General features: G+C 41.3%; 1 protein-coding gene across 1 annotated transcript in view; it reads left to right on the plus strand.

Moving 5' to 3' along the window:
* LOC117803820 overlaps positions 1-20,706 on the plus strand; it is a 43,533-nt gene extending 22,827 nt beyond the window's left edge. Inside the window, exons 5-8 of the mRNA XM_034668613.1 lie at positions 6,570-6,721; positions 16,479-16,667; positions 17,212-17,268; positions 17,671-20,706. Coding sequence (XP_034524504.1) covers positions 6,570-6,721; positions 16,479-16,667; positions 17,212-17,241 — 371 coding nt within the window. The 3' untranslated portion in view covers positions 17,242-17,268; positions 17,671-20,706. The remainder of the gene's footprint in view (positions 1-6,569; positions 6,722-16,478; positions 16,668-17,211; positions 17,269-17,670) is intronic.
* Positions 20,707-22,379: the final 1,673 nt, after the last annotated feature.

Below are 22,379 nucleotides of genomic sequence, written 5' to 3' on the forward strand. Positions count from 1 at the left end.
AGTAATACGTCAGTACAAAAGAATTTTGAGCAATAATTAAAAGGGAAAACATGACAAAAGAGAAAATGTCTGTAAATAATGTTAGCCAAAAAGGAACAGAACATATACTTAGATATATGCTAGAGTTTTAGCCATTTAAAATTGCAGGTAAAAAACAAAACAAAACAAAATAAAATAAAAATTAAAAAAATAAAATAATAAAATACAGGTATAGGGGATACAAATTTGAAGGGAGTTTTGGAGAGGTGTGAAGGGTAGGTGTTTTGTTTGAATGGACATATAGGTAAAATTTTCCCTTTCTTAACTTCCTATAATACTTTTAAAAAGTGATGGTAAATAATGAATCACCTTTGTCAACATATTTACATTTTTGAGATGATTTCATGGGGTGATGGAATATAAAACAAGCTTGTTCTTAAATAACTTGTTTCAAATATTTTCTGTATTACCAGAGTGCAGTACACGCTTTATGTGCTTTATATGGTCTAATTCTCAAAACCAGCCAAGAAAGCAGGTATTTTTAGAACCCTGAGGCACAGGGATATGAAAGAGCTGGCTCAAGATGGCACACCTAGGAAATGCCAGAATTACAACTTACAGGCAGGTGTGTTGGACTTCAAAGCTCACACAGGGTTTATGAACATGAAAGTATAACACCAGATAAGTTAAGATTGGTTCACTGGGTGTTACATGCAACTAATGAATCATTGAACATTATATCAAAAACTAATGATGTACTATACATTGGCTAATTGAATTTAAGTTAAAAAAAGGTTGGTTGGGACTTAAAGAGAGAAATATCAGCTCATTAATTTAAAAAAATAGACCCTACTTTCCCGAGGCTTAGGTTTGTTTTAGATCAGCGCCTGCATGTATGGAATACCATTGAGAGGAAATGTGTGGGAAGTCCATCAGGGCGTACTCTTCCACCTTATTTGTCCAATCGATTTCTGCTTCTCCTGTAATACTCAAATGCCTCCTCCTTGGAAAACACTTCTCCATCTCACCATGGCTCATGCAAATATCCTTACCTTGATGCTTAAGGCTTCTTGTTCAAAGTTCCACCATCACACTTAGCATTATACTGTCACATCCTCTGGAGTGTCAGCTTCTCCCTGGGGGAAACGTCTTGCCAATCTCTGTGACTCTATGTCCACCTAGAACAATGGCCAAGACATAAGTATTCCTATGTTTTTTTAATGAGCCTTGTTGTTACCCTTCCACCACAAACATTCTTTTTTTTTTTAGTAAAACATACACATATATATTTTTTCTTTTACTATTTTTTATTATGTTATGTTAGTCACCATACAGTATATCCTTAGTTTTTGATATAGTGTTCCATGATTCATTGTTTGCGTATAACACCCAGTGCTCCATGCAATATGTGCCCTCCTTAACCCATCACCAGGCTAGCCCATCCCCCACGCCCCTCCCTTCTAAAACCCTCAGTTTGTTTCCTGGAGTCCATAGTCTCTCATGGTTCATCTCTCCCTCTGATATCCCTCCCTTCAGTTTTCCCTTCCTTCTCCTAATGTCCTTCATGCTATTCCTTACATTCCATAAATAAGTGAAACCATATGATAATTGTCTTTCTCTGCTTGACTTATTTCACTTAGGATAATCCTCTCCAGTTCTGTCCATGTTGATACAAATGTTGGGTAATCATCCTTTCTGATGGCTGAGTAATATTCCATTGTATATTTGGACCACATCTTCTTTATCCATTCATCTGTCGAAGGGCATCTCGGCTCCTTCCACAGTCTGGCTATTATGGACATTGCTGCTATGAACATTGGGGTGCATATGCACCACATTCTTTAGAAAACCTCTAATCCCCCAAATGTGGCATTACAATTTACTACTGCCTAAATGAATATGTAAATATAATGGCTGTGGTTACCCATTTGTTCCTGTGGAAGGCTTTCTTTTCTTTTCTTTTTCTTTTCTTTCTTTCTTTCTTCTTTCTTTCTTTCTTTCTTTCTTTCTTTCTTTCTTTCTTTCTTTCTTGCTCTCTTTCTTAAGAATAGGCCAACACTTTGATATGTCACATTTCTAAAGCACTTAGGTGCCACAGCTTCTTTATGCCATATTTGGTCTCATGGTAGCAGGGTCCCAGTGCTCCCTAAGGTCTTCTTTGCCAGGCTCTTCTTCTGTCTCCTGGAACCACTCTAAAGTGGAATATAACATTCTGCTCAACATCTTCTTTGGGTGGGATGGGTAAGTCTTCTTGTTTCTGAGGAAGAATGATTTTGTTTCTTATGATTCAGAGACTATGATGGACTATCCAGGTCTCTGTCTATGTCTCTCTCTTCTTTTCCCCTATCCTTCCCTTCCTTGCTCTGGGATGACATGGTCCTTCATTTCCCCCCTCTCCTTATGAGTCGTCTGTGTTCTCCACCCAAGATACTACATTCAACTATTTGTCTGTAGCCCAGCATGGCCTTTAGCCCTTGAATCTCTTTGGTGTCAACCCTAATCTCCAAGACTTTCCAGTGAATGGATAATCAAGCTTCAACGACTTACTAGAAGATTTCTAAGAAAGAAAATTTGGCCTATTTGGAGTTGGGAATCTACTTCTGGGTCCAACAAGCTGACATCAACTTGGAGAGAGTCCCGTGGGAGATGGCACATGTTAAGCTTAAAAAGGAGGCTGGAATGACTGCTAAATTGACTGATGGGACGTTTACAGCAATTTATAGCTCCTCCTTCCTGCTTCTCTAGTGCTATCTAATACACTGAATTAGATCTCGTATCAATTCCCTTTCATTTTTCCTTTCCCACTGTTTTTGCCCTCATACATTCTTACTTAGATTACTGTGATAGACTCTGATTTTGTCTCCTTGCTCTGATCACTTCCCCCATGCTAATATACATTCCACATTGCTGCTTCTAGAAACCATGAAGTGCCCATGTCATTTTCCTCATTTGGAGCCCTCCTTGGCCTCTTAATTGCTTGTGAAATGAAGTTCAAACTCCTTAGGATGCTATGTACTTTCTTTTAAAACCGGGTCCCTCACTACCTCCTTCATTCCTCTGCTCATTATGCTCGATCCAACTGCTTTGAATGGTTTGCTGCTCACAAGCATACATGTCCCAGCTCCCTTCTTCTCTGGGAGCTTCTGTAGCTCTTTATATCACAGTATATATGAGTGGCCATAGCAGAGCTGGACTCAAGGAATGGTTGTTGAATAAATAGTGTATGAAGAGATAGAGTAGACTCCAACACTAAGAGCTCTGATCTTGACATTAGCATTCTTATTCTCCCATCCTATCAAGTTTTCCTAAACTGTACTTCTTGAATTCCCAGGTACACACACACACACACACACACACACACACACACACACATTATGGCGGTTACAATGGAAAAAAACTATGTTTAGCCTTCTTATTAATACATAGGCTCAGCAAAATGTCAAGGTTTTCTAATTTTGCTGGAATGAAATCAATTTAGTGTAGTAACACAACCTCATGCTAATTAGAAGCTCTAATTGGCATCTTCAATTAACAAAACTGTGAAACATTAAAATTGCTTAATGTAGTATTTTAAAAAAATGGATACACAATCTTTAAGAAACTTAAAAACTGTTGGGATGAAAATAATTGGTATAAAAACTGGAAACCACCTTTAAAAATCTGGGACTCAGTTTTAATGTCTGTAAAGTGGAGATTGATCAATCTCTTAGGTAATGTCTAGATCAGATTTATAACCCAGGAATAGACTAAAACAATCTCACATCTTATCTTTATCCATTGAAGAACCACTGCAGGACCAAATGTCCTATCTCTGGCTATTCCCATTTCATAAATCAGGGATTGGCCTGCATTAGGGGCTAAACAAACACTGTTGAATGGATAATTGACCAAGCTTTGAACAGTATCTGCAAAGGAAGAAAAACAGATTATGTCCAAGGATATAGGTGAACCATTTAGGGAATGGTTAGACCATATCGACTTCTACTAAAGAGAACTGAGAGGCCACTTGGAAATATACAATTGGCAAGCTGAATAGCTGCAATGCTGGTGGGAAGGGAATTAGCTAGGAACTCAAGGAACCAAGAACTCCCTTGGGAATGGCCATAGAGTAGATATTGAGAACAAATAGGTAACGATTTTCAGAAAGAAGAAAATGAAATGCAATTACTGCCCACTGAATTTAACTATCCAGTCTTGCTGCCCACAAGTCTCTTTAGTGCATGAATGAAGAAATAAATAGAACATGACCCGTGATGACTGAAGCAAAGACTCAAAATAGAATTTGTAAGGACATGATGATGATGATGATACTTACCAACATTTTATGATCATCTGCTATGTACAAGACACCTTGTACAATGGAGCAGAACATAATGGAAGGGGAGAAAATGATAGATTAAAGGGAATTAAATGAGATTATTAGTGTAAGGACCTTAATCTAGTAGAAATCAATCAACATCAAGTCCTCCTTTTTCCTATTTGAGCCAAATAGACCTATATTTGAATACGAGCACTCAATTACTAACCACGTGACCCTCAACAAGTTGCTTAACCCCTCTGAAGTCAGATTTATTGTACGTAAAATGGGGAAAGGAATACTTAGTTTACAACACTTTTATAAGATGAAATGAAATGTTATACATAGACATAATTTGTTAACTCTTATGCAAATATGGGATTTCAAATATTAGCAATTCATATTATTCAACAGTGAGATAAAATGTATACATACAACCATGAATAATAAGCAGTGGAGAATTGTGTAGAAAGAGTGGTAAGGAAAATCATGTGGCAAAAACTGAGTGAGAGGATGCAGGAGAAGTAATGGGGACCAGATCACATTGGGGCTTGTAGATCACTGTTTACAAAAACTTTGAGGTTTATTTGACGAAATGGGGAGCCAGTGCAATATTTTTAGGAAGGTGGCATAAAATAATGTGTGTCTTAAGTGGATACGTGGCTGCTGTGCTTCGAATAGACTATTGGGATTAAAAAAGAAGGGGGAAAACTGTAGGAGGTTATTGCAGTAATGCAGGCAAAAGATAATGATGGCTTGGGACCAGAGTGGTAGTGGTGGGGCTGGTGAGGAACTATTGGATTCAGGTATTTTTTTTGAGTATAGAACCCAGAGTATTTCTGGACAGAGAAAGAGAGACAGCACAGATGACTCCTATTTTTAGATCTAGTCTAAGATTGCCATCCACTGCGACAGGGAAGCTGCATATAACCTAGGTTTGGGGAGGAAGGATCAGGAACTCAGTTGAGGACACGTTGAGCTGGAGAGGTTGGTTAGGCATCCAAGTGGACATATCAAGTACAGAGTTGAATACACCAGTCTGGAATTTGGGAGATGGGTCTAGGCTGGAGACATACATTTGGACATTGTTGGCATGTAGATAGATGGTATTTGAAGAGCAGCAGTGAAGCAGACAACTGTCCTTTTCCCAAGACTGATTTCACCTTGTTTTAGCCTAGGTCCAACAAGTAGAGTTTCTTCCTTCCTTTCTCTTCCCTCTGTTCCTTCCATGTCTCTGCCCTCCCTTAATGACTCCTTGCTTCTGCACAGGATAGGACCATCCATCCACATCTTTTGTCCCTTGTGCTTTGATATTCTTTTGTCTCTATTCAGTTTCTCTGGCACAGTGACTGCCATACTTTGTTGGGATTTTGGTTCGAGCCATAGAAGGAGACAATGAAGCTAAGTGATGCAGGAAGTGAGCTCATGACCTTAGATTTGGAAGACTGAGAAACTGGAGACAGCAGATATTTGCAACAGCTCCCACAGAGTTAGGTGTTAATCACACCCCTACCTTCAGCAAAACCCCTATCATAAGTGCAAGTTTATTTACTCTGTATATTCTGGGGGACAAATCCTTGTTATTTTTAGAGTTGATACAGTAGAACCAGAATGACCTTTTGCCTGCAAGTAATGTATGTTTTTGTTGGGGAAGTCATAGCTACTCATGAGAAACGTATGATGATTCAAGAGAGAAGAATGGGACAATGGGTGGATGGAGGGGTTGCTGAGAAGTAAGTTATTCCTATTTGACCATCACATTTCAGATTAAATGTCGTACCATCTGCAAAGTCTTCATTAGTTCCCCACAAAAATGGTCAATGATCCATAATGATGCACCAGAAAATGACTCTTATTATTTTTTAAGATTTATTTTATTACTCCAAAAATAATGCACTTTCTTTGTAAAAAAAAAAAAATCAAAACAACAAACCAAAGAAAATTTCATGACCAGAGATGACCATGAGACTGTCCTTTGGATATTTTTTCTATGTATATATTTATTTTACAAAAATAGAGATCATACTGTACTTCTCTGTAGACTCTTTTCTCACTTGACAGTAGAGCTGAAGAATTTTCCATGTCACTCGGTATCTGCCTACACCATCATTTGGGTATCTGCCTATTATAATTGTCATGGCTATACCATGATGGTGGGGACTGTGGCTTATCTCATTTTATTATTCTTCAGCATCCAGGACAATGATGAGTAAAAGGATGTTCTCGTCATCACAGAATATTAGATAGTTTCAATCTCCCTCAGGCAACATCTCACTAATTTCCTATTTTGCAGATGGGAAAGTCGAGGCTCATAACGTTAAAAGGATGGACCAGTCATACGGTCAGCAAGCTGCAGAACCAGAATGGAAACCAAGTGCCTGGACTCCAAGCGCAGTGTCCTTTCAGTACAACATCCGGAGCCTGAGACAACCCAACATCTGTGAGGTAGAGTTGTAATACAAGAAGAGGGTAGAGTTCGGCAAGAGAAGTTTGGGGAGGAGATGACAGCAGGGGTCTCTTGTGGTTCTTTTGGGACTTTCAGTTTTACTTCAAACCCGGAGACCCTAGAGGGGTGAAATTGCAGGGTGAGGCGTAGAAAAGACCTCATGAGCTCAGGTTTGCAAAACCCACAGTTGTACAATAGCTCAGCTCAAGCCAACACCCTGAGAGGTGCAAAAAAGCCCTAGGAGAGTGTATGGCCACCCAGAGTCTCAATTCTGGTTTCATATCGTATCTGAAGGGTTCCCATCCCTTAGCAATGAGCTCTATGAAACTTCTTAAGATTTCAACTTTACTCATGGTCAGGGATGATTTGAGGTGTTGATTTTGGCAACCCAGAATGTTTCTGGTTCCTGGAATCACTCTCTAAGCCTCCTTGCTGTAGAGGGAAGCCCCAGACCACACTTAACAGTGAATGAAGAGCAAAGAATTCTGGGAGTTCCAGCTTGCTGTGGGAATAAGACACCATCCTTCCAACTCCTCCATTATTTTCACTGGTGGAATCTACTTAAAGTGCACACCTGGCCAGGCCACTCCTTGCATTAAACTTCCCATGGCCTCAGGGTAGAGTCCCATCCCTCTGTGTGGCACGGAAGACCCTCCACAACCTGGCTTTTGCCCATCTCTGTCTTCTCTCTGCTATCTTTGTCTTCAGCAACACAGAACTTCCCATAGGTCCTGGCACAGAGCCATCCTATTTTTCACCTGGTTCCTACGTTCTGGAATGTTCTTCCTCTTCTTTTCTCTACGTCTAGTCTCACTTATCTGGGTTTGGTCCCCTTCTCTCTATTTAAATAACTCTAAAATTCTATAATCTGTGATAGTTTCTGTAATGTTGTTGGAAATTTTCAGACAAATGGTTGAACTTTCTCTTAAATCTATGCTCCCTTCTATGATCAATGTTACTTCCCCCAGTGGCATGGTTCACATCACTGGACACCTGCTAAACATGAATCATGAATGTAGTAGGGAGCGACAATTTACCAGATTTAGAATCTAGAAAGGACCCACTGCTTATTTTTCCCAGCTGCAAATTATTTGTATGTCGTAGATGGTTTTCTCTAGCACCGCACTTAGGATATTTACTTAAATATTGGCAGTGATAAAATGGTGGGTAAGAAATTGCACATTCATCAAAAGTAGGAGGCCTGATAGAGTGCATAAACATGGTACTCATCTCAAAATTAAATTACCATATGTACATGGTTTGGCTTGTCATTTATGTACTTGTATATTTATATACCCATCATCCTTAATCACCTACAAGAATGAATGAGTGCATTTAAGAACAAATGTTTGCAACATAAGCTAATGGTTAATTGAAAATTTCTTCTTGGAGGAGAAATCTGAAAGGCAATACCAGAGAAAACAAAAGCATTTTAAAGGAACAACAAGACTTGCTAATATCATGCAGTTTGATTTCAGCTGAACCTAAAGGCAATTCCTGGTGCAATGTCTCAAAATTATTCTTTTTAAAGCACAACATACCCAGCCAGCACAGGGAGACAGCTCAGCTTATCAGGAAGAGCACTGAATTTAGCATCAGGATGCTTGAGGCTAACTCCTTACGTAGCATTTTCTAGGTGTGTGATCCTGAGAAATTCATGTAACTTCTCCAAGTTTCTGTTTTCTCATATTTAATATGAGAATAACACTGCAAACTTGCTATTACATTTTAAAAGCATCAAATACATGAAGCAACTTTGAGGTGGTAATTAAATGTCATTTACATGCATATGATACTCGTCTGCCCCCACCAGCATTTTCTAAAAATCAAGGTCATATAGTCCAGAAATGCTACTGGTGCTATTATTTCAACAACGACAACAACTACTACTATTGATAATAGTAATAGCTGATACGTATTGAGAATTGATTCCATGCCTGCATTGTTTTAACATTTTAAATGAATTAATCATTTATGACTCATGAAATGCTTACGAAGTAGCTACTATTATTTTCTCATTTTACAGACAAGGCACTGGAGACGCAGAGAAGTTAAGTAACTTGCCTAAAATCACACAGCTAGTAAGTCTAAGAATGGGATTTGAACCCAAGCTTGGACTCTGGAATCCAAGCATTAATAATTACACTCTGTTCTAGCAATTATTGTCCAATAAGCTTACAGTTGGATGGTGCCTTGTTCTTTCATAAAGATAACCTCACTTGATCCCTGCAGCAGTCCCGTGAGCTAGAGGCTTGTGATTACCCTTACTTTACAGGTGTGCAACTTGGATCAAAAAGATGAAGGGATTTTACCAAAGTCACCCTGCTCTGGAATAGTGACATCAGACGGTCATCCCACTGTGGTGGGGACTAGTAACTTCTCCCATGCTGTTTCCGGCTCTGCTTTTATTAGCACCTCCCTCCCCAAGCACATCTTCTACGAGGACCCCAGATGAGTCCCGGTATGTTTTTACTTGTTTTGACAGTTCCCTCTTCAGTGTCAGTCTCTCCAACACTCGGTCTGTGATGCACGAGACTAGTTGTCTCTCTAAGTATCACCTGGTTCTGCAGAGCTTAGAATGAGTTCCAGTGGACTTCTAGCCTGGATGTCCTTGGCATTTAAGGAAGTCACTGTTGGGAGAATGGCACCTCTGATGTCAACCTCTGATGTCAAGGTCACCTCCTGCCTGGGTGCTGAGCTCTCCCTTTATTCCCACTTCCTCTGGAAGAAGCACAAGATTGAACAGAGCATTCACTAAATCATTTACTCTCTGCAAATTTTAGACATGCACCCTGTTTCCTGTTGTCTGTGGTTTTGAACTCTCCCTCACCTGGCCTTGATTAACCTGTCTACACCTTCCAGACTGTTGTCTCTCACTTATGTCATTTTTTCCTCTGGGCCCTCATAGCACCCAAGATTTTATGTATTTATTTATTTGAGAGAGAGAGAACAAGCAGTGAGGAGGGTCAGAGGGAGAGAGGGAGAGGGAGAAAATCAGACTCTCTGCTGAGCAGGAAGCCCAATGCGGGACACGATCCCAGCACCCGGAGATCGTGCCCTGAGCCAAAGGCAAATGTGTAACTGACTGAGCCACCCAGGCGCTTCATGCAATCTCTTTAAAAAAAGACTCTTTGCTCATTTTAACATTTGCTGCAGTGTCTCAAAATTACTTGTTTCGTTATTCCTCTCCGGCAGTGGGTACTGAGCTCCCTGAGGGCAGTGGTTTCTGACATTCCCTGTAAGGCCTGGCACATAGTAGCTGCTCAAGAAATAGCTGTTGATTAAATGCTTACTTCTCTGTCTGAAGGCACCAAATATCTGGAAAGGATCTCTTTATTGATATCCCTGCCTTCTAGATGATGAGTCTTCTGAAGGCAGACATTCGGCCTTGCTCAATATTGCATCCTCGGTGGCTGACTTGGAGGAGGCACTCAGCGAAGGAGGAACTAACCAGAATTTCAGATCCTTTAATACTGCCCTTGGCCGTCCTCAGCCTGCCCTGCCCCCCCTGAAAATGCATCTTTCCCCATGATTGCTCCATCTCCCATTTTCTCTTTATTTCTAATCTTCATTTATAGTCTAATCTATGTAATTTCGCATTTGCTTATATCATGGTCTCACTTTTCCTGTGTCTTTTGTGTTCATAATCTTCCCCTGCCAGTGCAAATATAAGTGTAAGCATAAATGGGATAACCCTTTTTTATATTAGTATAACTTCTACCCACCTTCGTTTTTGTATTTCAAAAATTAGGCATTCATTAATGATAAACACCCATATTAAATAAGCTCATAAAATATGCACCTGTGTTCGCACTTTACTTACAGATCCTGTTGATCTTCATGACAACCGTAAGACATAGGCATTGGGGAAACTGAGGCTTAGCAAGGCTATGTCTTATCCAGGCGGTGAATAACAAAAGCAGAATTGAAATACAGAGCCTGTGTGTTCAACCATCTCTACTTCTTCACCATGGACAATTTAGAAAAGCAGAGAAACAATAAAAATAATATTTAAAAAACCCATAATTCCAATCTGCTACTTGAGGCAGCCAGTGCTAACATATTGATACGTGGCTTTCCAGTCTGTCATAAGCAGCCTGTAGCACGTCTCTCAATGACCCCCACATCCAGCTATTCACACCCTTGTGGAATCCGCTCTCCCCATTGAGTGAGGGCTGGATTTAGTCACTCACTTCTAATGAATATAATAAAGCAGAAGCAATTGAATGTAACCTCTGAAATTAGGTTATAAAAAGACTGCGGCTTCCATCTTGGATCTCTCGTCCTCTCTCTGAGATCCTTCATTCTGGGAGAGGCAAACTGTCATGTTGTGAACAGACCTATTGGAAAGTCCATGTGATTAAATAATCCGTGATTCTGATCCATAGCCAGCAAAGACCTGAGACCTGCCAACTGCCACATGGATGAGTTTGGAGGCAACCCTGCCCCATTTGAGCATGATGGTGCCTGTCCCAGTCAACATGCTGATCCTGGCTTTGTGAGAGAGAGTGAGCCAGAGATACCCAGCTAAGTTGTGCCTGGATTCCTGACCCAGCATCTGTGCAATAATACACTTTTGTTGTTTGAAGGTGCTAACTTTGGGGGTGATTTGATACCTAGCAATAGGTACAGAATACACAAAATCTATATATGTTGATATAAATATGGTGATGCATCTATGTTTTACTATTTATCACAGATCAAAATTTAATTTATTGAATGAAAATAAACTGCAAGGTCATGCTTGTGTCTAACAGCCTTCTTTAAAAAATTTTTTTAGAAATTGTGCAATACAGCCACATCCAGAAAATACACAAGGCATAAATATGCAGCTGAAAGAATCATAAACAAACCACCCTGGCTCCAATTTCCATATATTTTATTTTTTTAAATAAAATAAATCTGCAGAGTATATGCAAAACCAGTAACTATTTCATCTTCAAAGAAAAGAAAGGAAAGCCAGAGAGAGACACTATTTTAGGACAGTTTATGAATTAGAGTCTCTGATTCAGTGTGAAACACTGCCATATACTTTTCTTTAGCCATCTAAAGAGGAAATTCTTCATCAAAATTAGTCATCAGGAGGAAGTCTAAGAATTGTGCCATCATGGGGAATAAATACCATGTGGCACAGAGTGGGGTCTCAGTACAAACTGCTGAACGAACGTGGGGTTTGAAACATGGATTGGAGTTCAGTTGCTTAGAAGTGTGTGATGTCATCACTCAACATAGATGAGCTTTGATTTCCTCTTATTTATTTATTTATTTATGTTCAGTTAGCCACCTTACAGTACATTATTAGTTTTTGCTGTAGTGTTCAATGATTTCATTAGTTGCGTATAACACCCAGTGCACCATGCAATACGTGCCCTCCTTAATACCCATCACCCAGCTAGCCACTCCCCCCTCCCCCTCCCCTCTGTAACCCTCAGTTTGTTTCCCGGGGTCCATAGTCTCTCATGGCTTGTCTCCCTCTCTGATCCCCACCCCCGTTCAGTTTTCCCTCCCTTCCCTTATGGTACTCTCTGCTATTCCTTATGTTCCACATATGAGTGAAACTGTATGATAATTGACTTTCTCGGCTTGACTTATTTCACTTAGCATAATCCCCTCCAGTTCCATCTATGTGGATGCAAATTGTGGGTATTCATCCTTTCTGATGGCTGAGTAATATTCCATTGTATATTGAACCACATCTTCTTTATCCATTCATCTGTTATAGGGCATTTGGTTCCTTCCACTGTTTGGCTATTGTGGACAATGCTGCTATGAACATTGGGGTACATGCGCCCCTTCTTTTCACTACATCTGTATCTTTGGGGTAAATACCCAGTAGTGCAATTGCTGGGTCATAGGGTAGCTCTATTTTTAACTTTTTGAGGAACTTCCATACTGCTTTCCAAAGTGGCTGTACCAGCTTGCATTCCTACCAACAATGTGAGAGGGTTCCCCTTTCTCCACATCCTCGCCAGCATTTGTTGTTTCCTGTCTTATTAATTTTTGCCATTCTAACTGGCATAAGGTGGTAATCTCAATGTGGCTTTGGTTTGAATTTCCCTGATGGCTAATGATGTGGAAAGATTTCCTCTTCTTTAAAATGGGAACATGCTCCAGGTGCCTGGGTGGCTCAGTCGGTTAAGTGTCAGACTCTTGATTTCTGCTCAGGTCATGATCTCAGGGTTGTGAGATCGAGCCCCCCATCGGGCTCTGTGCTGAACATAGAGTCTACTTAAGATTCTCTCTCCCTCTGCCCTGCTCACACTCTTCTATTTTCTCTCTCTCTAAAAAGAAAAATGGGAACATGCTCATGGAGTGATGCATTTTAAAGCAAATGGCCTTGTTTATAAAGGTGTTTGCAGAGCAGTTGGCACACAGCAAGCTCACAATACATCAGTCACAATTGAGTACTAATTCTGATTCCAGGACACCGTCAAATAGTGACTTACCACAATACAAACCGTAAGTAAACACAGAGTTTTAAAACATAATAACTTCATTTCTTATTAAGTGATCCATGCTCATAATAAAACGATTTTTAAAAATACCTTTTAAAGTACAAACAGGAAAGAACAAATCACTGCGAAATTCCCCCAGCAAGAAATAACCAACATTAACCCTTGGTGCACAGCATTCCAGATACCCCTGTGCATAGACAGGTTGGAAGGGTGGAAGGCTATTTAGGTAGGTAAATAGCTACCTAACTAGAGATCCTACTTGACATGCTGATTCCGATGCAGCATTTACTTAATTTCACTTGAATGTAACCAAAGAATGATAAACCGAAGTGCAACTGAAGGAACTGCTCAAACTTAGATCATGTATTTTCTCCTCTGCCAGCAACAGGATTTCCTTAAATCTCTCTCTAGTAAGGTTAAGTAAGAACCTGCCGCCATCAATTAAGTTGGTGTCATTTTTTCCCCCTTTTAACTTACATCTTTCCACTTTTCAGGCAGTGCTAATTAACCTCCTACGAAGAGAGATGAAGTGATTCATACTCTGATATGTTCTCTCATCTCTTTTGCCTCCTGACTTGTTACTTTTATAATTTTAAACTTGAAATGATTGATAATGCATTCTGTTCAGCAACAGAAAATATTGCTGTTGCGCTGTTGTTTATCCCTGTGCAAATGGATTTAATCCTCACTGCCAGTTCTTTCACCCAGAACTTCACCCTAGAGGTGTGTGTGTGTGTGTTCGATAAATTCGTCTTGTAACTGAATTAATCTTCCAACATATTTCCCGAAAGGGCTCATATAGTTCCCAAATTCTTTCATGTTTGAGCATGTCTTCAGTTTTAATATTCTTGAGTTACACTTTCCTTTATTTTGGGACTTTTGGGCATTACTCTGGTTTCTTCTGGAAAAACACCGGTGTGGAGAAATCTGAGGCCAGCTGGATCCCACCTCTCACTGCCTTCTTTGTGTCTGGGTGATCTCACTCTCTACAGTTAATGTTGCTCAGGGCATGCTCAGTGTCTCCATGTAAATTGTTTTTTTTCCCTAGTATATTAATTTCTTATGATGTGCAGATTTAGTATTTTTCTAATAGGAAAAAACCCTTGTGAAATTACATCTGTGAAACACTCTTCCATTTGTTGAGAACTGTTCTTAGGAAATATAAGTGACCTTCAAGTGGGTCATCTTTGAAGTCCTTACTTATCATCATCGCTCATTTATTCAGTTTGTCCTCTTCCTTTGCATTCATTGTGATGTTCTGAAGCCTTCTTTTTTTTGTCATTGTTTGATTTTCTTAGTTGAGCCTAGTCTGCTCTTTGCTGGTTTGCATTTATTTATTTGATCTGTAAGGATGTTGCTTTGGCCCCCGATTGTTTCCTTAACCCGGCAATCTCCCTTTTCATCCTGGCATATTGCTTCATCGTCTTGTTTTTGAGTCTTGTATAAATGACACCATACTGAGTTTTTTATTGTTCTTTTTCAGACTGTGTTTCCTTTCCCTTTTGTGTTCTAGAACGCTTGCATAGTTAAAATGCCATTTCCCCAACTTTTCCTCATGCTTTGCATGGAGAGCTTGGCCCAGACCTTCCCTTTGCTCCGAGCCAATGTGGAAAAGCCAGGCTTTGATCAGGTGGTCTTGTCTTTTAAAGTGATTGGAGTGGATGTTTCTTTTCTGAATACTTCTCCGGACTCTGAGGATATAGGGCTGTAGCTGCTGGCTGGCCCAACATGGGATGTCTTCTACGGTCCCACCAAGTATCCTGTACCAGGCCCACCATTAGCCATTTAGATGTGTTTCCCATGCATTCCACCATCTTACCCCAATCTGGTTCCAGTGGCCCCTGATCTTTCTGCACAAATTCTCTGTGCTTCACCAGTGTCCCATTTTCATTGTAGCTGCCATAACGCTCCCTTAATATTCTTTGTCAAAGCACGTCACTTCAAAAGCTCTCATCTCACCCACTGCTCCAGTGAATCCTGGGCTCTTAGTGTGGTGGCCCCTTGGAGCTGCTCTATCCCTTAGGTCGCTTGGCTTGAGCCACACTGGCTTCCTAGCTGAGCCTCCAGTGCCAGGTCCACATTTCCTCAAGATGTTCCAGGGGTGGCTCTCTTGCCTAGAACACTCTCCCAGATAGCCACACAGCTTGGCTCTCAGATCCAAGTCTTGGCTTACATGTCAGGATTTCAATGAGGTCTTCCTTAATTGTGCTATTTTATACAGCAGGTGACAAGGCACATTCTACCCCTTTCTCTAATATTCTTTTTTCATAACACTTCTTATCATCAGAAACACTATATATTTTACTGTCTTTTATTTTTTTATCATTTGCTTCCTCCTTCAACCACCACGAAAATGTAGGGCAGGGACTTTCGTCTGCTTTGTTCCCTGCTGTATTCAAAACCAAGAAAGATGCTTGGCACAGAGTAGGCACTCAATTATTTGTTGGATGGATGGATGGATGGATGGATGGATGGATGCTGTGTAGGGACTTCTCACCTCAAATATTTGTTTCTGACCTTTCCCATGGCTGTCTGTTTGTGGATGCTCACTCTTCCCGCTGTTCTTCTCCGAACTGGAAGACATCTTTGAGAAATTGAGGGTGAGTCGTGTCACCACATTTCAGTGGATCAGAATCTTCTATGCCTTTCCTTAGTGGCTACTTTCCAAATTTGTTGTATAAGATTGTAGCTCTTTTTTCTTATGAAGTAGTTCCTGGTGAATTGTTAGCTTTTTGTTATTTTCTAATTTGTGTTTATTTTGGTAGGTACCANTTATATATGTATGTGTGTATGTATAGCGACAGATAGATATTCTGATTAAAAAGCATTAATATGCTGGAGCACATGGGTGGGGCAGTCATTAAGCATCTGCCTTCGGCTCAGGGCGTGATCCTGGCGTTATGGGATCGAGCCCCACATCAGGCTCCTCCGCTATGAGCCTGCTTCTTCCTCTCCCACTCCCCCTGCTTGTGTTCCCTCTCTCGCTGGCTATCTCTCTCTGTCAAATAAATAAATAAAATCTTTAAAAAAAAAACCTTACAAGTATAAACATTTGCACTAAAATTATGTGCCTCCAGCTCTACATTGCACAGCAATCACAGCAATAGCGCAATGGGTATAAAACTTGATCTGTAACATGCACACAACTCATACAACCTCCTTTCTCTTCTCTACCAGAACTTGGTATCTATTGCAAGCTGCCTTTCTCATGGTAGCAACTTAATCTCAGCTTGAAGCTTAGTATCTCTTCCCTTTACCCAGGTGAGGCCACTAAGTGGTTTCTCTTTGTTTTTCAAATGAGGCATCACATGATGTTGAGATTGGAGAGATGGAAGAGAAGGCATCTGTTCTGGGTCATTACCTCCCCTTGGTGCCATCAACTGAGCCCCTCTGTACTTACCTGCTCTCCTATTGCGAGCCCCCACAAGTGCCCTTTGTTGTTCATGAGGCCCTTCAGATCCACTGGCTCTTGGAGGCTCCTGGCTACATGGTAAATATTTCCTCTGCTCCCACACCCTCCTGAGTGTCTGGGACTTGCCACTTTCTCAGCTCCTATCTGGAAAAGAAGGTTCCCTTGCTCGTGGGAACCCTGACTCTCTGGGGAACTGTCAGTTCCAATCTCCCCTCCTCACCTGATACTCAGGATGGGCAGGGGCCCCTTTTCAAGGACTCCTCTCCTCTCCATTCTCCCATCCCCCCAAATCTTTACTTAATTTCAGGAGACAGGAAAAAGCCTATTTCCGGCCTATTATATGTTCTGTGTCTGGAGCCAATATCTAAACTTTGGGAGATTAAAAAACTTTTTCTTCTTTTGATATTTCTTTCCCCTGAATCACCTGATGCCACTATGCCTAACCACCAGAATAGAAGAAGGTCAGGGAAAGACCAGAAGTATCAGAAAATACTGGAAAGACCACATTTATATATAAGAATATCATCTCTCAAGTGAACAGCTAATATACACCAGATACTCCATAGGTAAGTTGTAAGCTTCTCAACACTCCAAAATCAATACTACTATTTCCATTTTACAGATGGGAAACCCGAGGCCCAGTGAAATCTGAGAAACCCTGTGGAAATTTTGCTGGCAGGTGTGTGAGCAAATTTTATTTACCACATGAGTCGGAAGTCAGAGAGAAGTGCACTTGTATGAAGAGAATCTGAAGGACCTGCCCTAATGGATACCCCACAAAGGCTCCTACTTGGAGCTGAAATAAGATTCCCAGGTTCTTGATGGATGTGTTTCCTGCACCTGGCTTAGTGACCTACTGCAGAGACCTAGTGTGTTCTCACTTTTACCCACAAACACTGCTCTTGTGGGGCACGGTGGAGGCAGGATGGATGTTGACTGGTGACAATCTGGTTCTCATTTCACTGACTCTCAGTTTCCTCAAGTGGGCTGTGTGGATGAGCATGCCTCGTTGGCAGAGCTATGGTGAGGCTTCCATGGGAAACTTGTTGCTGTGGTGACGCGTGTTTGTCCCTCTCCACAGAAGAGAGGATATGAGGAAAGGAGGCAGACATTATTCATCAGAGTGTGGCCCATTCAGGATGGACTCTCTTTTCCACTTGCAGCCTTCATGTAGGCAGAACAGGCCTCTGTCTACGAGGTTGCTCACGTCAGGTCTGTTTCTCAGTTGGTCCCAGATGGGAGAGGCAGGTTGGGTATCTCTGTCTTGGTGGAGGAATGGTTGAGTGGGCTCAGAGACTGCCATGGAGAACCAGCCATTCTGGGACATAAATGGCTTCACTTCAGGCCTGAGCCCGAGCCATACTTATTATGGTGTTTGGCTGAGAAATCCTGTTGTCTTTCAATAATGGTGTGCTTGCCCTTCTAGTAATAAGGCTCTGACTTTGCCTCATGTTATGCCTTTTGTGTGTTGAAACCTCAGCAAAGATCCCTGGAGAAGGGAAGAACTAGGTAGTACGATGGAATGCCTAGCAGTACCATGCCCCAAAAGCACTTGCTGTGTAAGAGGCAATATTAATAGCTAACAGGCATGGAGCATTTATCTCTTAAAACACTTTGAATGCATTAACTCATTTAATCCTCACGACAACTCAATGAGATAAGTACTCTTATTATCTCATTTTATAGATGAAGAAATAAAACACAAAGAGGTTAGACATCCTGCCCAAGTTTGTGCAGGTCGCAAGCAGCAGATCTGGGATTTAAACCTTGGCAGTCCAGAGCCTTCGAACATATGCATGATGGTAGTCTTCTTATGAATATACCCTAAACCTGTTAGTTTCCTTTTAAATTTGTTCTTCTCTTGGGATGCATTTTACATTTTCTTGAGCATAAGATTCAGCCCCTCCAATAGATGGAGGATTCAGAGTTGGGAAAGGGGATGAAGTGTGGAAGGGACGGAAAGTCATGAGGATCTAAAGTTTACAGTTGAAAGTGAGAGGGTGGGTGAGGTAATCTTCCTCCCCAGGCCCTGACTGCCCAGAACAAACCACCTGGGCCTCCAAGTGAGAAAGACAGAGCCTGCTGTCTGTGGGTTATACAAGGGCTGTTAGAAATGGGGCTTCACAGACCAGCCTGGGGCATTCAACAGAGTAATGGAGAGCCCGCTGCTGGGACAACCTACAGAGTCTGAGGCGTTGAGTGAAAACTAAACTTGAACTCTGCAAGATTCCGTGAAAAGAATTTACTAAAATAATCTTAAAGATAATATTTTGTTGCCTTTTTTTCTCTTGCTCTGTGGCAAGTTTTACACCAGAGACTGTGTGGAGGACAGAAACAGGGTACTGTGAGCTTTAGTCACTGAGTATTTTCTTTTTGGCCTTTTGAGGTAACAACTGCTGGGAAATTGGAAGAGTTCAAGGTAAGCTGCCCACTGACTTCTGGTTCAAAATGGTGGCTGGCTGGTGATTCCCAAAGCTGAGCCTTTCAGCTCTTATCGTTAAAACTATAGGAGAGACAGAACGCTAAGACTGGCAGTACAAACTAATGACAGAATCTGGAACGATTCACCGTGATTATGGGATGGATGGATCTGGATTGAGGATCTCCTACCTTGGCTCCAGCACGTGACCTACTCTCGCTCTCATTCATGAAGAAATTCCCTTAAATGGGTAGGGCGTTTCCTTACTCCCGCCCACTCTTTATGCTCAGACTCAGCCCCTAGCCTGGTATCAACTGGAAATGGAACAGTCACTTCTTTCCCATCCTCAGGAGTTGTTCTCTTGAATAGCATTATTTCTCCTTTCTCAGCTTCCTCTTCTCCCACTTCCCCCAATCCAGGCAGATTTTGGGAATCACAGCAAATTGCTGAACTGAAGTGACCTCAGGGAGGCAAGCAACAGTGGCAAAGCTCTGAAAAAGGTTGCCGAGGCATGAAGATGTGAGCTGGCTCTGCCTGTCTGGGGCTGGGCTATTCCCATCGTGCGCTGTCTCTGAGAACCAGAAGCTGGGCTGAGGTCTGGGGAAGGGGAACCATATTCACTGCATGGTGCCCCAGGTGACAGTTGGCTATTTAAGTGAGAGCAGACTGGGATCTGTGAATATAAATTGTGGATTGGAGAAGGGAATTTGACCACCAGGGCAGAGCACAGAGAAAATCTCTCTCTCTCCCCCTTTAAAAATTACAACAAGCTGATCTTGTCCTCTCTAAGAATAAGTAAAATGAACAATCTCATCATCAACAACAAGGGGCCCATAAAAAATGTTGCAAAGAAAAGGAAAAAATAACATCAGTAAGGCAGAGAAACCCTAGAAAACTGTACCTCAAAGTCGAGATGATCCCCTCAGAAAACTATATGGCACTTCCACAAATGTCAGTGAAGGTCTCTCTGATATAGAAGGAGAACCTCTGAAGGCAGGATCCAGAAGGGGAAAAGGAGGAAGAACTGGGTGGGGAACAGTGATGGGACGAAGCAAGGAGAAGATGTCTCACTGGGTGGAATTCAATCCCCATTAGAGTCAGGAAGAGCAGTATTGGTCCTGCATGAAGCTCTGTCACTGGTGTGGATGACGAATTTGAGAGACTCTTCGAAAATTTAAAGAAGGGAGACCGGGAGGTATAGGAGGATAGTGACAATAAAGGAGGTTTCTGAAACACTGGGCAGAAAATGTGGAGCTAAACTGGGCTAAAGGGAAAGGAGGCTCATGGGAGACAGAAAGAACTGACCCCAATTTAGGAAAACTCAAGGATCAAAGCCTCACATCTATGTAGCCTGGTGAAAGTGCCAGCTGAAAGTATCAGCCTACTAAGAAAAATACAAAGAAATATTTGTATTTATTGCACAAATTCCATAAATAGCATTTCCAGCCATAAAACAATGGATTGTATCTGATGATGAAAATTAACCTAATCTTCATTGTCTTCTTCCCAGCACATTAAAAACCAGAAGATAATTTAGTAGCATCTATAGACTTTGGAGAAGAAAATCATCTGACCCAGCAATGTTACCTCTGAGTTCTGGTTTGTACTCACATATGCAGGGAATAGAACTGTATCAGTGCATATGCAAAGGAGATAAAAAAATGTATTATCTTCAAACCCTCCTTGAAAAGCTTCTTTAAGACATTTATGCAAACTGAGTCATAAAACAATTAAGAGCTCAGAACTAAATGGTCACCTTATAAGAACAAGCAATGAGCGGTGATAGCAATTAAGATGTAAGCCAATGTCACCACTGTGGATTTAAAAATTTTTTTTTTAATTTCTTTATTCAACAGAGATAGAGACAGCCAGCGAGAGAGGGAACACAAGCAGGGGGAGTGGGAGGAAGAAGCAGACTCACAGAGGAAGAGCCTGATGTGGGGCTCGATCCCATAACGCCAGGATCACGCCCTGAGCCGAAGGCAGACGCTTAAGTGCTGTGCCACCCAGGCGCCCCGTCCACTGTGGATTTAAAACTGAATGAAAGCCTGACGTTCATTAAGGAAACAGCTTTTATACTCCATAAAATAATAGTGTCATAAAAATAATCTGGATCCCAAAACATCAAACAGTTATTGACAAAGCCAGGGAAGTCCGTGAGATGAAGTATGGAGAAGAAAAATAGTGTTGAACACATTGTCTAACAAAGGACCTATATATTTTATCTTTGTAATGTGTTACAGATTTTCTTTTTACTTGATTGCTAAAGCAATGGTAAAAGGGAAAGAAGATAACAGCAAATAAGAAATCCCTAAGATGAATTTGACCTGAAATTTTGAAAATCTACATGCATTCTAGGTTCTAAAGAGTCATCTTTTGTGTGTGTGTGTGTGTGTTTGGGAAAATGACACAGAGGAAGGCTATGGTGGGAGTGGAATCCCACTGTGGCTGTTGTCACTGGCAATTGTGAACTCTGACTGTCCCCTGTTTCCTGGGAAAAAGGGGGAAGTAAGGGAAGTCATCAGGGATGGGCTGAAGCTTCTGCATGGTTTTGCAGAAGCATGAGGTTGTTATGACCTCTGTGTGACCCAAGAACATCATGGAACTCAGGATTCACTTTTAGTTGGGCTGTGGGCGTCTGGCCTGTTCCTCTGGAGGACAGCAGTGGGTATGTGAACTTAGAAACCTTACTTTACCTTTCTTGACCTCTGCTTCCTTATTTGGAAAATGGGGGTAACAGGCTTATCTCAAAGGTCCCTTACAGGATTCAATAGGTTGCACAAAGCATCTAATATATTAAAAGAAACAGCAGGTGCTTAATTGATGCTGCACCTTTACCCTCCCAGCACTGGAAGGTATGTGTCAATCTAAACTTTGAGGAAAAGAAAAAAATATGAGCTGTCAGTGGGCTGGTTATCTGGAGAGTTCCAGATGTATCTCTGAAAAGGAGAGGAAGAGCTACAAAGGACAGGGAGGGTCAAATCAACGCGGAGATGCTAGGCTTTCACTCTGTACGTTACCCTAACAACCACTGTAGCTGGCAGATCTTTCTTCCCTTGGCACAACAATTCCAAACTGCCTATGAAATATGTTGAGAGAAAACTTTCCCCCCTTGTATTTCCAATGAGGAGAGGTATTGCTGTTTGATTCGGTGTTTATAACTCTCTTTCTTCAGGAAGGAAACTCTCTTTCTTGCAGTTACCCGTTTGAACACAGACTAGTGAGAAAGTCAGGCTATTTATAGCTACCTCTTCATTTGGTTGCGTAAGAGGAGCACTTCTTGGGAAGGTGATACTTCCCTAACTCTGGCGCTTGCAATCTAGAAAGAGAAACTCCCTTGATGAGTCAGTGACCAAGGCAGGACTCGGCCA

This window comes from Ailuropoda melanoleuca, chromosome 9, assembly GCF_002007445.2.
Source record: "Ailuropoda melanoleuca isolate Jingjing chromosome 9, ASM200744v2, whole genome shotgun sequence".
Classification (NCBI taxonomy): Eukaryota; Metazoa; Chordata; class Mammalia; order Carnivora; family Ursidae; genus Ailuropoda; species Ailuropoda melanoleuca.